This window comes from Drosophila takahashii, chromosome 3R (genome assembly GCF_030179915.1).
Source record: "Drosophila takahashii strain IR98-3 E-12201 chromosome 3R, DtakHiC1v2, whole genome shotgun sequence".
In the NCBI taxonomy this organism is placed as follows: Eukaryota; Metazoa; Arthropoda; class Insecta; order Diptera; family Drosophilidae; genus Drosophila; species Drosophila takahashii.
In genome coordinates, this window is record NC_091681.1 from 24,325,058 (window position 1) to 24,343,558 (window position 18,501).

At 36.2% G+C, this 18,501-nt stretch overlaps 2 protein-coding genes across 2 annotated transcripts in view; one reads left to right on the top strand and one right to left on the bottom strand.

Annotated features, from left to right (window-relative positions):
* qin overlaps positions 1 to 18,501 on the bottom strand; it is a 63,974-nt gene that overhangs the window by 29,756 nt on the left and 15,717 nt on the right. The gene's annotated exons all lie outside the window — the stretch shown is intronic.
* On the top strand, positions 5,772 to 6,389 carry LOC108068438 (uncharacterized). Its single transcript, XM_017158007.3, has 2 exons — positions 5,772 to 6,171; positions 6,236 to 6,389. Exons 1-2 carry the CDS (start codon positions 5,784 to 5,786, stop codon positions 6,283 to 6,285), a joined length of 438 nt encoding a protein of 145 aa, XP_017013496.2. The 5' UTR covers positions 5,772 to 5,783; the 3' UTR covers positions 6,286 to 6,389.

Below are 18,501 nucleotides of genomic sequence, written 5' to 3' on the forward strand. Positions count from 1 at the left end.
TGCATTTGCCTTTTTGCGGTCTGTGGAAAAAAAAAAGACTAAAAAAAAGAATGCTGCATTGACTAGCATATTTCTTTGGCCTGGGCTTTATAATTGAAAATCCCACAAAGGTGTTGTCGTTGCTTTGTGACTAAATTGAATTTAGTAATCGCTTTTTTATCGACCAATTCAAACTAAAAGTGCCTGTGTCTATAACATAATTTTTTTTCCTTCCATTAAATGGCTTCGGGCGCTTTCTAAACCATGTTATGGCACGTGCACTGCCATGTCCACTTTTTGGAGTCCACTCCCTGGAATTCCATGCCCACAAAATTGTCGGAGTTTCCCTTTATGACTGCCCTGGGGTGACGGCGTTCAGCCAAATGCACAGGATTGTGCTCTTATATATAAGGCGATTATAATAAAAACTAAATTTATGTGCGAATTTAAGATACACTGCCTCCACCTTTAAATCAATTAAATATTCGCAATTTATTTGAATTTATCATAAAAAAAAATTTTTTTTTTTTTTTAATAATGACTATATTTTTTTGGGATGTCTAGATATTAAAAATATTATCGATGTTAATTTTCAGGGGTAAGGGTATTACCCCTGTAACTTTAAGTGATAAAAACTACACATCCGTCCAGACAGACTCCTCTCTTCCATATAATTCGACCTCAAACACTTATCACGCGATTTAATGGTTGCACTTTCGTTTGATTGGAGTTGCTGGAGTTCATTAAATATTTATGGGTGAACAGACGAATTATAATTTCTCCCGTTTTTTCTTATATTTATTCAACAATTAAACTTGATACCAATTCGCCTGCTTTTTTTTGAACTTGAAAAACTGGCGAATTATGTAAATGCTGGGAAAGGAGTGTTAAACATTAAAGATAAAACTGAAAGGCGACCAAATCATTGGAGTCATGGATGCGGGTGAGTTATGGCAGCTAAGTCAATGGGCCAGAGAAATGCGTGCAAGGCTGCAACATTTCACCAGGTAATTTATAACTATACTTTTTAATTAATTTGTACAGTAGCTGAACAATGGGAGTGGTTCGCCAATATATAAAAAATACAGCATGGTCATAATTTTCAGAAGAAATATGATATGAAAAAAACAGGATTGTTAATGGCAAACTTAAAACACTCTATAATTTTAAAGAGTTTTGGAAAGGTACATTACATTGTATATTTTATGATCTTTTTTATTCCAGAATTCTATATTACTTTTAATATAATAAGTAATAAATTAAAATGTTTTTTGACCTGAAGCAAAAAGCAATAATATATTTTTGAGATAGTGTAATTTGCACACTTAATCCGAGATCGCGTGGCTTTCCGAAATTGAAATGAAAATTTCGTTAATAATTATGTGGGATGAGCTGATCATATTTTGTGGTTAATTTCCTATCGATGGAAAGTGCAAAGGTGAAAGGCCGGACCACCGGTGAAAGGAATGGTAGATGGTAAATAGAGGAAACCAAATAGAACCAGTCCAAGCCCCCCGGCCGAAATCAATTTGAACATAATAAGATGGTCACCCTGGTAATTGTCCGTTAATGGCTTCATTACAAGCCGCAAGACAGCGAAAACGGTAGTTAAAGGTAAGTCTGAAAAATAGTATAAACAAAACAGCAAAGTTGAGACCTGACCTAAGGCAATATAATCAACCAAAAAGGCCCCCCTTGAAAATACCCTCCATCATTGTGAGTCACAAGCACGCGACTTGTGGTCGCAAAAACCTCTGAGAAATGAATAAGAGTACCATTGTCTCGGAAAAAGAGTGATATGGCTTGAAAAATATAAGAAAAAAGAGAAACAAGCAGTGCAGCCAGTCGATGCAAGCAGTTCGTCGCCAGCGATCAAATAAACAAACGCGCAGCCGCCAAACCACATTCAGTTTCAATTTGAACGCTGCGCATGCGCCGTGTATAAAAAATTCGCGCGCTCCGCCGTCTTCGCATCGCATTTTTATAACCGTTTTTCGGTTCGTTTGTTACAAATCATAAAAACCACAGCTTTGTTTTTCTTTTTACCCAAGCAAAAAACCCAGAGACAAATCGTTTAAATTATGAACTGTCAATATTAGTTATCATTATAAACCCGTTGGGTGTTTAATAAATATTTCGGCATGTGAAAGTTTGCTAAAAACCAGAAATTTCAATTCTTATACCAAATTTGCATATGGTGTAAAATGACAAAAAATAAATTGTGAAATTTATGAAAAGTGAAGTAGAACAAGTTGATAAAACCTTTAGTGTGACAAAACAAATGACCCACTCGAATGTATCTAGATCTGTGCCCTAATTTTTTGGAAAGAGTGAAAGAAAAAGAGCTCAGGCATTTATTGAAAAGGAAATGAACATAAGATCTGCATAGGCTGTAGAAAATATTGCACACTAAACAAAGAAATCTATGTTTATTGGGGTTTAGCTGAAATCTCCAAGATTTCACTCTAAAATAAAAGAAAACCTTTCCCAAGCACTTTCGTAGACAGGTTTCCCCAACCGCTAATGTCGTACAATAAAAATAAATAAAAATGTTTTCAAAACAAAAAGCATTCTTTTCTTTGTCACCGCTTTAAAGTAAACTAATTTATGCAGTCATAAGATAAAAAGACAACGCCCCTATCTTAGAACTTAATATTTGAAGATATTTTCTGTGCAAATGTCTTTTTTTTGACGTCCCTGTTAAATCAAGTCAATTAATTAAATGTTGTTTGGCGTCTGTGAAATACTTTCAGCTGTTTAACAAATATGCTTCACTAAGCAATAAACCAAACTGGAATACGAGACAGTAGTTAAATAATTGAAAGTGTGAACGAATCAGAGGAATAAAATGCGGATCCCCAAGGGAAGATTAACCGACTGGCTTCTGCCATTGGCATTTGGTAAGTGCAGATCTTTAAATTACCCGGTCTTACCACTAAGCTAACTTAGTTAGTTAGAATTGATCGAAACCAGTTTGTCGGTTCCATTTCGCTTTTTTTGTTGTAGATTGGGTGACTGAACGGGAGCAAGGTCGTTTGTGTCGCACTAAAAACAAAAATGTCGTTTTATGTTAGCCTGCCAAAAAAAATATTACAGCTTATGCAAGAACTCCCCCTCAAAATGCATTGGTCCAAAATGCATTGCTTTACGAAATGCCAACCATTGCGTTGCGGGGCTTTGACCATCAATTGCCGTTGACAATATGAAAATGAAGTTTAAATACCTTCGATGCGGCACCGTCCGAAATCCCAAATACGTGCGCAAAGTTGCGTTTTATGTATATTTGTGTATCGTAGCGAAAGTACGCGAAACGATGGATCCATCGCGGATTCATCCACGTCTGCCAGGCTCTGCGGATAATCCGCACAGTGGACCTATTCATTACATTCATTTTTATGACATTGCCAACATAAAACTTACTCGTTTGTAAATATGAATATAAATATATTTTTACAATGATTGGGAGCTTTGCTTCGCCAATTTAATGGCAATAAATAATAACAATTACAAGTTATAAATACGCCATTAAAAATTAAAATACATTAAAAACAAAACAATCTCTTTAATCTTAAATCCTTCCTTAAAGTAACTTACAAATTCAGTGGAATTTTCATTTTGTAATCCACTGGCTATAAAAACACATCCGATAGTAATAATACACACACTTGTGTCATGGTCAATTTAAACGCAATCCTTTTAAATTATCGATTTAAATCAATTAATAACGACATAACAATGGCAATACCACTGTTTGAACGATAGAGTAATCTATGGAAAGCCTTGTGTATTGATGGAATGGCATACAAATTATTATCGCCATCAACATTGACGGCATTCGTTGACGACGGTGCATTACAGCGCCAAGTGGACATCTAAACTGGACGCCAAAAACCTGGGGGAATGGGGGAAATGGTGTTGAGAGTACGGAACACGGGATTCATAGCGTCGCAGCCATGGGGCAAAGTTGAGGTAAACGTGCTCCACATCGAGTGCGCGGCATTTGCAGTGGAAAATGCAATTTCACATCGGGGTAGCAAGGAATGTGTGCATTTGTCTGGCACTGACTTCGTGGGAGATTGGGCAGATGTTTCGGCATTCGTCGAAATACTGCATCCATGTAAAAATGAAATACCTGGAGCGGGCAAAGTTCGTCCGAAATATTCCAAGCTACACAACACCGCAGAGGATGGGAAACAAATTTAACATCCCTAAAAGAAAACACATACTTCCCGGAGCAATTATGTTAATAACTTCCTAAATATGAGCAACTTGGCTTACCTAATGGCCAAAAACCAATTACAGTCATTCATTTAACACCCAAAAAAAAAAAAAACGAAATTCGGACCAAGTTCACTAATTGCCACCAACAGTTTGCATTTTACATAATTTGCAAGTTTTGTCAACTTTCTGCGGTGCTTAATAGTTGCAGACCCACAATTTGAAGGTCCATAAATTTGCTTTGGGGCGCAGACAACCAGCTGCGGATATATGTATGCTGCGAAAAACAAGATTTTTCACTTCCACATGGAGCAGAAAAACAACAGAAAAAAAAAAAACAAAAGAGTGGGAGTTTGGGGCGTGAAAAGAAAAAGTAAAATGTTGGCCGAAAAAAAGAAAATAAATGAAAAACCAAATGCACAGCGAGTTGGCGGACACTGTCTGTGTCAATGACTCTGAAATGATTTCAACGCGAATTTCTTGTTTCGCCGTTTACATTTCACTGATCACCGATTCACAACTTGCGGGTCAGCAGCGTACGTGGACTTTATTAGCAATTGGATAATTGACATAATAAGATGTTCAAATGGATAGAAAGCAGTCGGTGCTCCGTGCCGAGCCTGATCTGATCTGTTTGAGCCACTTTCGAGAGTCGAATGAAGCTACCTGAATGCTTAACCCACGGTAATTAAAACCAAGTGACATGAGAGTACACTAGGTACATAACAATAATCCTTCATGGAGAGGCATTTTTTTAAGTACCAACATAAAAAAATAAGAATTAAATATTTGTAATAAATGACAGCCTTTTTACAATTTAGTTTTTATTGCAAATAGCTTTTCTGAAAATATAGAAATCTCTAAATATTTTTTAACTGTACACCATAATTAGTCCAAACGATAAAAGATATTCCCATTCAATGTGTTTATCATTCTTTTTAATACCTATTCATAATATAATCCATTGGAACTCAAATATTTCTAAGAATATTTAGCAAGTCAGAGAGCTTTCGATTATCTTACATCTCAATAGGAGGCTATAAAAAATATCAGATCCGCGCTACGCTTCACAATAAGCTGGTTTTAACCCGCAATTCATTTTGTTCGCAATTAAAAAATATTAAACAGAATAAATTAATACAAAGACACTTTTCTTTAACACTCTTGTGGCCTTTTTATTGGTAAACAATTTAATTTGATAACCGAACACTATTTCAACAAAATGTAATTTTAAAATAATTGAAATAAAATAATTGGAGGTGACTAGATTTTGTATATTATAGATTTTCTGGAATTTTAAATTTTAAATCAGTTTTCTAATACAATTCGTACGTAAAATATATGTTTATCTATGTTTAATTTAAATCCGATTCGTACTCGATTCAGATGTTATTTTATAGAACATCTTATTTTTATAAAAGGCTCCCTTAACAAAATAATATTTGTTAGCCAATCCAATGGGGGTCAAAAGGCTCTAAGCAATACCGCTCTGGTTAAAATACCAATTGTTGTGATGTGAAATAGTATAAATATTCATGGCAGTGCTTTATAGAACCTCAGTTTCGATTCTATAATCAGCGAATGAGATGCACGGAAGCAGCAAGCTGACATTGACCTTGGCTTTGGCCTTCGTGCTAATTTACTTGGGATGCACCCAAGCCCAAGGACAGGGCGACCTCTTCCGGTGCAATGTGCAGTACAAGTGCTCGGATGAAAAAGAGTTGGTTTGGGCCATGGCCGACGAGCGTTGCCACGTGTTTCACAACAGGTGTCTGCTGAAGGTGGAGCAGTGTGCCCGAAAAAATAGTAATAAATCGGAGCTGATCGAAACCACCAAGGAAATCTGCAAACCCAGTTGTACAAAGGTCTGTCCGGATGTCTATGATCCTGTGTGTGCGCAAATCTTCCAGGAGGAGTATATAACCTTCAGCAATGAGTGTGAAATGCGCAACTATATTTGCACCAACGAGAGGCGTAAGTTAGAAATAAGGCATTACTAAAAGATTAATTAATAATTTGATTTTCTATTCTGATTTAGCCTACTCCTTTTTTGCGATCGGTGAATGTGTTGAGAAACCAGTTGGTTAGGATTAAAGATTCCTTTTTTTTAGTACATTTTAGTGGCTATATAATAACACACTGATGATGATTATAAAATGATTTTGAAATAAATATGATATTCGCAAATTGAAGAGTTATTAACGCTCAAAAGTGGTGAATTACTAAATGTGACTTAAATTGAAGTACATTTACTAAAGTATTTAAATATATTTAAGTAGATAGTTACACTTAAACATGTTTAAACACTTGAATTTTATATTATTTGTTAATTCTCATGAAAAACAATAAAGACAAACCACTTTGTTTGGTTTTAACGGACATAACACGTACTATTCGGTCCCTTAGCGAAATTTAACCCAATTATTTTGGAGCGCCTTGACCAAATACAGGATTTGCAACACAGCTACAAAACAGTAAAATAAAATAAATGAAAATAAAAGCAAAGATGTGTTGCAATCGTGTCTTTTAATGTTTTAAGCTGGCCCACAACAAGTTGCACAACTTTTACGCAGCCACTTTGGCCAGCGATTCAAGTTCAATGTTGTCTGGCTTTTCCACCGGCCACGCTCTTCCACCACTCGCTTCCTGATTGCCCGCGATTGATCGGATTTAATTAAGGAAAAATTTTGAATCGGTAATATGCAAAACGAAAAAAAAAACTCATTTGAGCAGCCAGCCACAAAGAAACTCCGCAACGCCAATGTCCTCGGGGCCATTTCGCAATTACGCGATGTCCAAGAGAGCTGGTTGCAACATTTTCCTCAGAGTCCCCATCGAAATCTGTCCAGGTTGCAGTTCCAGCCCACAGATTTGCTTTCATTTGAATTACCTAGGCTGCTTTTCATTATACCCTTGCTTGAAGAGGGTACTATTCCTTTTCTGGCAAACGAAGAATTTTAATATTTAAAATAAGTTATATAATGCTTTATGTAAATAGCTCTAAAAATAAGACAACGTTTTTATGAGCAAACACCGATTTATAAAAAATAGGGAAAGAGCCCTTTTTTAAATATCATTCAAAAACGACCCTTATTTACCTTAAGGACCTGCGTTTACAATTAAAATTAAATTCATTAAAAATAAATTAAAAGCTTAATCACAATAATAAAGCACCGACAAGAGTATTTGGAATTTTAATCCTCTTGTTTTCTTGTTTCCATTTTCATGCAGATTTGCATTTCTTGTAAAGTTTTTCGCTCTCAAAGTATCTCATCCACTTTTCACCCAATGCATTTGATTGTTTTATGGCCGTTGGCAAATTTACACAATCCCATGCCGAATAGTTATCAACTTGTCCGAGGAGCGAACTGCAAGTCAAGTGCCTTTCCACAGGCGGAAGACATGCATACTATTACTACAATGCTGAACAATGCAAATTTCCTACAGATGAAACAAGCTCAACGCCTTGTTCGACGCCTTCGATAATAACTTAATTGATTTATAGATTTCTCTCTCTATAGACAATATTTCGACGGTGCCGTTTTTGGGGCTTTGTCACTGTGCGGGGTTAAAAACCGGTGCCAAGGATGTGTTTTTAATTTAGCTTTGATATCTTTGGGTCATTAAGTTTTGATTGTCTCATCCCGACTAATGACAAAATTTGAAAGTCAAACAAACAGAGCATATTCAAAACTCATTTGTTTCGCTCTCTAATTAACAAACAAAGAAGTTCACGTGTTATATTTACGTTCACAGTTCACAATTCGCAAATGAAAATTGCATAAGAAAAACTAAAATAAAAAATTTCAGGGGAAATTTAGTCGCTTGGCTGACTCAAAAGTCAAAGAAAATTGGATTGTAACAAAAATGACGCACAACATTTTTGGGATAATGGAAAATTAGAAGTAATTTATATTCTGCAACCTATTTTTATAATATATCATTAAAGTTATGAAGTTTAATTAAATGAAATCGAATTATTATTAAAAGCCCCTGCCAAAAAATACATATTAATTTGTAGTCGTAAACATAATAATATGATTTTAGCTTAGCTGACGAAACCAGTTGAAAATCGATTAAGAAATTTATAACTGTTATTACAATAATAAAGTCGGCTTTATAACATAAAAACTCCTTTTATTTAACAAACCATTAACATTAAACACCTATAACTATTAAAACGTTCTAAAAGGAAGTTTTTGCAATTAAATCGATTTTGTAAGAAGTTTCCCCCACATTTCACTATTCTTGAAGCTATAAAATTCTAAATTTTAATTCTCTGACCAATTTATATAAACTTCTTTTTTTTTAATTTGTATCCCTGCAATGTGGCACATTGAATAATAACCAAAACATTAAATAGGCATACCTGCTGTGAATCCAAGTCCTAAATTACCTCACACGACCGTAAAAACTGGGCTAAAAGCAAAAGCCACAAAATAACAAGAAGCGAAAAAATTGCATGAGCAGATGCCTTGAATAAAGCCAGCATGGAGTAGAAAGAAAAAATCGTGGCTTAGGTGTAAACTGTGTGAATATTTTTCGGTTATTACACGCATTTTGTTATTATTATTTACCCCCTATCCCCTTTTTGTTGATTTTTTTGGCAACTACACGAAGCCTTTGGCCAAATAAAGTCTTAAATGAAAAATGTCAACACATGAGACGATGTTTTTCATGATTATTAAAACGAGCGAGTGAAGTGGAGTAGGTGGGGTGGTGGCTCAAGCTGATGTGTAATGCCAAACAAAACGCCGCATTTGGTAAGAGACATTCCATTGTTATTGCTAGTTGAAATTGTAACTGTAACTGAGCCCAGAGCCAACTCAGAAATTGCTGATATACTTAGTGCAACGATGACGGGCTCGTGCGTAACTTTAATGGGAAACCATGTTTTCTTTGGTAGGGCGAAGTAACTCATACTCTGAAAGATGATAAACAGAAGTATTATAAACTAATTCTTTGAGAGAAAAAGATTAATTCCGATAATACAACCTACCACCAATATATTTGAATTGAGAGAATATAAACTAATATGAATATATAAATAAGTTTATATATACCCTTTGATAGGGTATATATAATGAACCTACCCGGCGTCTTGAGACGCTTATATACATTTTTCATTCACCTGATGACAGATGACAGTTGACAGCATGACATAATTGGGCTTTGTTGTTAAAGTTTCGGTTCGGTTTAGTAAACTTGTGTACCACCCAGGCTCTTTTCGGGCCAAGAAGTGTTGGCACTTGGGCTTTAATTAGTGGTCTAATTACCAAGCAAGTGATATATGAACTAGTCGGCCGACTAGAGTGAAAGTTTCAACAGCTTCTGTAACGAATATTTGTTGGCCAAGTGGCGCGTGTTAAATTAAAGCAGCATGACTTTAAAATCCCACCACCTGCATAGATGAAATTACTTGGATTAAAGCCAAGACAAAGTCGGAGGGTTGACAAATATGGCTAAAAACCAACTGAACTCGTCGTCGACTCGATAGCCAAGTGCACTTGTTGCGTCCGATTGCACAAAATAGCAGCATAGCTGAAATCGTTCGACTTATTGCTTATAAATTATATACAATAAGCACATCATTCGGGATGCGACTTGGGGATGGAACAGGTTAATTGGTTAACTGGTGGAAAGTTGGTATTCCATTGATGTAATGACGGTAATCACAGGGAATTTAAGCAGGCTCAATCAAGTGAGGAATTTCCTTTCATTCCGCGGACTCTTCCTTGGTAAAGAGATAAGTAAATGTAGTTTTAAAAAGCCTAGATTTAAATTGTATGGGTTTACAAACAGCAGAATGTCTCATGGGGTTTAGTAATAGGTAATAAAAAAAAAACAACTTTCAAAACTAATCAGAGAAATAGACTATCCAGGATCAGATACTTAATTCTTCCCTGCTTTACAACCTCTTAATTAAAAACATAAACCTCGATCAGAGAAACCAACTTTAAAAGGTTGTATAATAAGCATGTTTAGATCAAGAAAACCCTCTTTTAAATTTAAGAAATGTATAAAGACATAAACATCAAATTTAATAAACCATAATTATCAATTCAAAATCTAAATAAGGTGTGTTTCGATCAGAAGTAAGTATGTCTTGATATTCAAGAAATAACTTTTATTATTCACAACTGACCAAAATTATACTCCTATCCTTATATGTCATATTCTTAATGAGACTAGATACTAAAATTGATCTCCAGGGGAGTAAACAAAACCACAGTAACCATAACTGAATACATTGAATCATCATATTACCAATACAAATTTAAAGACTTAGGGCCGCTTTCTCGAGTCCCTGTCAAAGTCCCTGATAGCTATCTGTTCGAAAAACTTAAAGACCAGATAAACTGTTCGTAAAAGCAAATCCGCTTTCTCGACTGCTTTAATTTATCTGAACGAGAAACAATTACAGAGTGCTGTTAACGCACTGTAAAGTGCAAAAAATGGCATGCTTCGATTATTTCATCAGCTGTTTGGGTATAATTCAAAGGAAAAGTCAACTGTGATTTCGTTTTTTCTTAATAGTTGGCTTTGGGAAATCAGCTGTCATTTTATCGAGTCGAAAACGCTTAACAGGGACTCCGAGTCCCTGTCAAAGTTAGCTCTCACATTTATGCTCGAGAAAGCCAAAATGCCTTAGCAGGGACATTATCTGTTCGAGAAATGTTAGCCGGAACTCGAGAAACCGGCCCTTAAACTGAGCAGGAAAATCAAATCAAGGTGTTGTGGCAATTTTCAATTACATTTTCCGTTGCATTGCACATGACGAATTGGACACGCCAACTGCTATACGGTAATATAGAGCAAAGTTGTTTCTGTAAAGAAATCCAATTTAGTTTCAGGATTGACTAATATTTCTTTTTCGATGTCAAATTGTCAGAAAATATAAACCGTGCCAAAGTAGAACAAATGTGATTCTTATCTAGTTTAACCCAATAGTTTCTGTGTTTCGAGTTGTATCTCTGATATTGATACCCACTTAAATAGTTGCTCGACTGACTCTTGGATTTATATGGTGGCAATTAATCTCGAATAGTCACTAATTTGTGGATGTTACTCATTTGTCAACGGCGTTAGTCAAGGTTGATCTTCTGGTTATTAGCGGGTGATAATTTATAGCCATTTTTACTCAGATATTTGTTTGGCTCTCGGCGGGATATTCATTAACCTAATTAAGGCTAAATCAAAACTCAGCTGACCTCTTTCACTGACCTCAGCTTGAATTAATGTATTTCCCTGGAAGAAACGCCACCATGTAATTAATAAAATGTGTTTGGAATGGTATGATTATCGTGCTGTAAAGTTACCAACATTTACATTAATTAACTGCAATTAAAACCGGCCAGCGGCCAACGCATATTTATCAACTAATTGATGAAGTTGAAGGTCGCTGATCGGATAAGCTAATTATTATGTACGGATTTTACTGGATTAGCCAAGCCGTTTTTGCTCTCGCTTTTGGATTTCTGGGTGACTGGCCACCCATTCAAGTTCTATAATAGCCGAAAAAATGTTTCAGTTGTTTGGCAATAAACCAACATGCAAACACGATTGTTAACACCTTAGAAAAAAATCAGTCGGCCAGCCAAGCTAAGCTTCCAAATTAAGCCAATTAATTTGGCTAGTTGAGACAACAATCGCTTGGCATGAGCCATAGTTTAAAAAAAAAACCCAGCAGAAACGATTTCGATATTTGGCAAACAAGAACGCAAAAACCCACCAAAAATGGGTAGGTTTAAAATGTTACATAAACTGCACCTGAATGCAAGAGTAATTAATTAAAGTGCTTCGCATAGACAGCAAAAAAAAAATGTTGTCAAATTTTTCAGAAACTACTATTTATGGACTGTCTGTGAGTCAGCTGAAATTCCATCCTTCTCCATTGTCTGCGGGAGATTTTCAAGTTTTTCACAGGGCAAACTCGAGCGAAAAGTGCACAGGGTCAGTATCTTTTTTTGTTCGGTCATTTCGTGATGGTCATTGGAATTTGCCTTGACCGTTTTGGGTCAGGGGTCGCCAGAGCACTTGTGGTTCTTTAATTCCATCACGCACAGACCAAAAATATTTATAAACAATTTTTGACCACCAAGGGAATCCCCGAAATAAGAGGCATTAATAGCTTCCTGCTTTAACCATGACTAGAAATTCGGCAGCTTAATCGTTTGTCTACTTTTTCTAGATGAGTCTGATAAAAACGATTTAATTTATGCGAATTTTATAAAGTATATTTACTGGTTTGCCTTTTATCTTTATTTATGAATGGAGCTTAATGGCGATCAATAGCATGTTCATAAGGAATACACAATTATTAAAAATGAATTAATCACTAACATTTAAAAATCTACAAAAGAATTAGTTAATTGCCTTTATACGAAGAATAATTTTGAAAACCCAAGTCTTTTTACAAATTTAATTTGACTTTCTTGTTAAAAGATAGTTCCCTTTCCTGTTGGTAATAATCACCCATCAATGTTTGCCTTTTGTTTGAGCACGTTGTTACAAGTTCGTGCTACAGATTATGACATTCAATGCCTTCAACTGGAACCATATTAGTTATAGATTTTCATTGGTCAGCCCAACCCAGCAGGGCCTCCAAAAGAAACTCAGAAACGTGACTAACGACGGTCTAATTAACAAGACTTGGTTTTTTAAGTTTCTTTGTTTTTTTCCCTGCCCCATTTGCACTGGTTTCTATCAACACTCAACATAACGAACCACAAAGACAACTAATTCTAGTAGTTACCGATTAATTCTGTCTGTGGGTCGGGATTAATTGCCATTTAGTAATCGTTGTGGCGGCGGCCTCGTCATGTTCTTAATGCTTTTGATTTAAACAACCTCAGCACCCAATTTCCGCCTTCTATCATAGTATTTGACCGTGTTCTATAAGAACAAATAAGCAGTCACAAATCATCAAAGGTTTTTAAACCGCAATTAGTATGGTATTATAGTTTTAAAAGAGAAACAAATTATTTACTCTTCTAAAGCTAAAAAAAATATCTAAAATGTTAACACATTTAAAAAATAAGTTTTTGGAACCACTCTTAGAACATCAAGAAATTTAACTTGATTTATCTTAGTTATAAGAATAATTCTAATAGTGCAGATGAAAAATTCTGGGAAATCACTGGCGGATCTATTAGAGATCTGCGAATGGCGAACCACATTTAGCAGCCATCGGCAGCTGGTCGACCTTGTCGGGCCGATCGATTTCTTACCACAGATCGATCGCTGGATTTCTGTAGCGCCGCAAATCGATCGAAACCGTAGCCATAAAACACTAAATTGAAGTTGTGCAGTCTCTGCTGTTTAATTTATGCAATGTTACAGTTTTTCCATTTCTGGCTTTTATTAGTTTTGTTCGCGGCTTTTGTTTGGTTGTAAGTGAATTATATTTAAATTTGTTTTGCCTGGCTTGGCTGAGCTTCGCTTCGAGTGATAACAATCAGCTTCGAGCCATTTGCCGTGGCTTTTACTTTGTTGCATGCACAAATAAATTACATTTAATTTGCGTAATCATTTTTCAATGGCAAACATTGGATATATTTTTCTGCATTGTTTTATAGAAGTATATTAAAATTATACAACCATTACAGTTCGGCCAGAACCTCTTAATTGTTGCGATTGTTTTCGAGAAAGCCTTCATAAATAATTTCGGATCTGTGGCGATTGTCACGGGGTCAAGCCAAACGCTACTCGAATCGTGCTCCATACGCCCCGCGAACCACAGTGGGATTTTCTTACAAGACGGAGAGGGTCAAGCGCTCGGGTCACCAAAAAACGGAGGCAATGTGATTGTCTGGAGAATGTGTGAGAGACAAATTTATTGCTTCCATTTTGGGCAGCCTTGGGGTCCAAATTTAGGAGCTCGAAAAAGATTATGTTTACGATTTTTTATTGGAAAGACTATTAAAAAGAAATTAGTAAATAATATAAAATAGTTTATAATTTATTAAAAAATATATATATATATTTTTTTTTCTAGTTTTGAGTCAATCAATTGAAAATCGAAAGTTAAAACCAAATCCAAAACCAAATCTAAACCATACCCAATTTTTTTTTTTTTGTAACAATACAGATAGATATGATCGTAAAACTTTACACCTTTAACCGGATACGAGTAAATTGTTTTAAGCCACTTGGCGAACTCGTAAATCGACAATGAATATCTTTATCTTAAATGTTCTTATTTATGCTAATTGGGGTACTACGAAATAAACCGATAAATTCACCCACCTGTTGGTCATTTATTTTAAATCTCTGGATTGATTTTTAAAATCGAACAATTAGCATAATCAATAAAATTAAGTTTGGACCCAACGGTAAACGGCAAGGCAATAAAATGAATGCCAGCAAAAGGAAAAAACGAATTACATTTCCAATTCCCAGTTTGAGGAAACACATTTGTGTATGAGGAAGCACTTTGCAGAGTTATTTTTGTTGCCAACCTGGCCGTGAAATGTAAATCTTATAATGAGATGCAACTGACCGATGGAGGAGGTTTGGATGGAGTGAGTTTGCAAATTTTGTTAACTAAATGCAAGCAGAAAGTGTAACAATCATTTTACATTTCCATACAATTAACGGTCGGCCAATGATAACAATTACTCCGCCAAACATTTCCACGGATCGCTGGATGTCTGAAACTGAAGTGAAGGGTGAACGGAAAGGATGGATTTCCAACCAAGACTTACAAAAAATTTAAATTTAACACAATCCATTTCGACTATCTCTCCTTTTTACTATTTACTTGAGAGGAAATATTTTCTAATATTTTTTATCATTCTATTATTTTATTTTTTTTTTATAAGAAAGTAATTTAAAAAAAACCCATTTAGTATATAAAAAATTCAAGTAACTGGTCAATCCTAGGGGGAAACTTTAGCTCGTGATTGGCACACCAATTCTACAACCTTTCCGTTGACAATCCGATCGACGATTTTGACTTTGATGAACGCAACTTGATTTGATGCACAAATCGCGAGGCAAACGGAAGTCAGAGGGGTGTGTTTTTCCATGTTTATTTAATGGGCGGTTAATTTTTTTGGGATTTTTTTAGTATGCTGTCCGCAAAACGTCAACACACAGTTCAAATGCTTATAATGGTCGCCAGTGCCAGATTGCGACATTTGCAAACGTACCGCGCGATAGCCTGCCGATTGGAGGAATGGAAGGAAAACCCATTCACTTTTCTGTTTCTGTCGCAATTGTCGTCACCGACGGGCGGAAAGCGTGGAAAATAACAATATAAAAGCTCAACAAAAAAGTTTCAATTTATGTATTATTTAATACAAATTGGTAGAATCAAGTTACACAGCTTCGCCCCAAGCGGATGTTTGTTCTGACTGAACGAACGTTAAGTTAATTCGATCGGCGCGCTGCATTTGATATATGGATTAGACAAGGTTCTCAGCAATTTACCGGAATGCAGATTAAAGGTCGTGCATAAAAAGAAACAATGGCTATAAATAATACCTAAAGACATTAAATAAAACCATTGTGGGCAGTTTTAAAGACTGAAATTTTGGTGTGAACGGCTGCAAATGCCGAATTACCCACGATTGGTGTGGCTAGAATGAAGTTAACATTTCACTTAGTTTCCATTAGTGTGAACTTAAATTTGAAAGTGATTACATACACCCAAAAAAAAACTGGATATGAAACAATGATCGATTTGATGTTATGTGGTATCGATTTCGACTTGACATGCGGGCACCTCAATTCGATATGCTCGAAATATAAGCAACTGGTCAGTTCTTATTTCGAATGTGCCTTTCACCCTCCCAAGGAACTTTAAGCGCTATCTTTGTACTTCTCGCTCCAACTCACGTAATTTAAGTCTCCAATATCGCTACTTCCTCCCCTTTTTGAAGTCAGAGTATGCAATTCCAGATATTTACCATGCGCATATTGATTTGACCCCGACCTGTTTTTTTTGTGTGTACGATACATTTTTTAACGGTAAGGTATAAAAATAAAAATCGCACTACTTCTTCACAATAAATTTAGTAATATATCTCTACTTAAAACAAGATCTTCGTAACTAATGACTTAAGTGATTTGTATATAATAAAATCTAGGTTTACAACTCAACCTCCTACGTAACTGCAACAAGTTAGTTAGACAATTAACCAATTTTTACTATTTACCAATGGGAGATCGCTCAAAAACCAATGCACATAAAAAACAGAAGTAGCAATTTGTTTCGCACTTTAGTTGGCTAATATTTGGACCACCCGAAAACTGTGCGATTGGTTTATTGCATTTTACGGCCTCTATAATTTGTCTTCTGGCCAAAAATGAGAGTGAAGGCAAATCGGAGGCCGTGTGCCTTTGTTTTTTTTCGTTCCCCGGGACAGCCAGCAATTTGAGCTTGACTTCTTGGACCCGGCTCGTGTAATGCCGGCTATTTTAGGCTTTACAGATGTGGAGTTTATAGAGTTTTAGTTTATGGCTTACATGGGCGACTTAACAATTTGGTCCATAAATGGCCAAAGGCGCGAGTGGCCATTATAATTTGGAGTCGCGGGCTGAGTGGCACAATAATCGGGGGATCCAGGGTATCCAAATCAGCCAAATCAGTTTGCGTCCGTCGTGCACAATTCGCTGACCTCAGGCAGCTGATGATGTTGATGATGCGATGGCCACAGGCATTTCAAAACAACAGCGAAAAATTAGAAATGGGTGGACAAACGGTAAATGGAAATGGTCGCGAGCCGATGCCGATGACAAAATTAAAATTCATTCACGCTCAAGTAAATATTTACGCAATAAATTTGCATTTAATTGCATTTGAGCGACGCATACGCATACCGGGGGCGGCCACAAAACACTGGCCGAAATCAAATCAAATCAAATTAGAAAACAATCCACCAGCGGACAGCACTCCAAAAACGTTCCCCTCCTCTACTTTTCATCCCTCCCTGAAAGCCGAGAGACCAAAACAATTCGCTTGTCGTATCGAAATCTAATCAAATTATGCGCCAGAAATGTCAAAAAAGCGTGAAATGTTTGGCTCCGGGGCGAGTGAATTAACCCAAAACAGGTGAGTAGAGTACTCCATGTCTGGTCCACCTGTATTCCTGTATTCCCCAACCCATTCACCATTATCTCTCTCCTCCTCCACACCACCAGAAATCGCATCAAAATTGCACAAAATAAGAAGCGCTCAACAAATCATTTGCAAATTTTATGCAAAATACATGCAAAAGTGCTTGGCAAATATGGCCTGATCATCGGTATCAGTATCCGTATCCACGTATCTGTATCTGGTATACTCCGGTGTCGCTCTGATTGTGACCACGAACATTTTTGGAACGCTTCTCTCGAATTGAACTAGAATTTCAGTGGGTGATGATGATGGGGCGCCCAAAGCAGCGACTGCGGCTAAAATGTTTTTATGCGGTTCGCTTAATGTGTTTTGGCCATAAACCAACTGACAACTGGGCAAAAACAGCTAAAAACCCACGGATTCAAATGTGCGAAATGTTCGGGAGAGTGGCATCCAAATGACAACGATAACAAGTCGAATCCCCTGAGGGGGTCAGTGGAAAATCTCCTATCAGGAATCATTCTCAAACTTTTGTTGCCCCCGTTTATTTGTTTTCGCGGCCGCCTAATTGCATTTTCAACATTTCGGCCGCCGCACTCCTCTATTTATTTTGTAATTGAAAAAGCGTTGAGGGTGTGCCATTGACCATGACAAGTTTATTTAGGATAGGCACTTCCTCCTTCTACTTGTGCGCACACTGCGTGTTTTTTTCTGCGCCGTCTAAAAATGCCATTGAAGAAACAAAACAATTGTATTAGCCAGCCTGGGAAACTTTTTTCCATTGAGTAATGTTCAGAAAAAACAAAAAAGAGTTCGATTGTAAAGCAAAAAGCCGCAAGACATGTCTAGTTTTTGTCATATCGTGTCGGTAATGTCAGCAACGACTACTCAATTATATTACTACACGAAAGTCTGCGCTTGAGAAATATAACATTAGTTTAAGAATATGTTCTCACAGTTCTAAATTTTGAGGTTTAGGCATCAGAAAATTAATAAAATACATATTTATTTTAAGTGTTTATTTTAATATTCAAAATGAATTCACTATTATTGTTATCATTAATTTTTAAAGAGTAGGTTTCTGAAAATAAACCATTCTGAATCGATAAAATTAATCCTAATTTTAGACAAACTCTTCCCCTCATTGCGTGATTGGCAATTCCATTTGTGACTTGATTCCATCACAAATCCCAAAGTCGAATCCAAGAAAATTATTAGCAATATGCGAGAGGCAAATACAA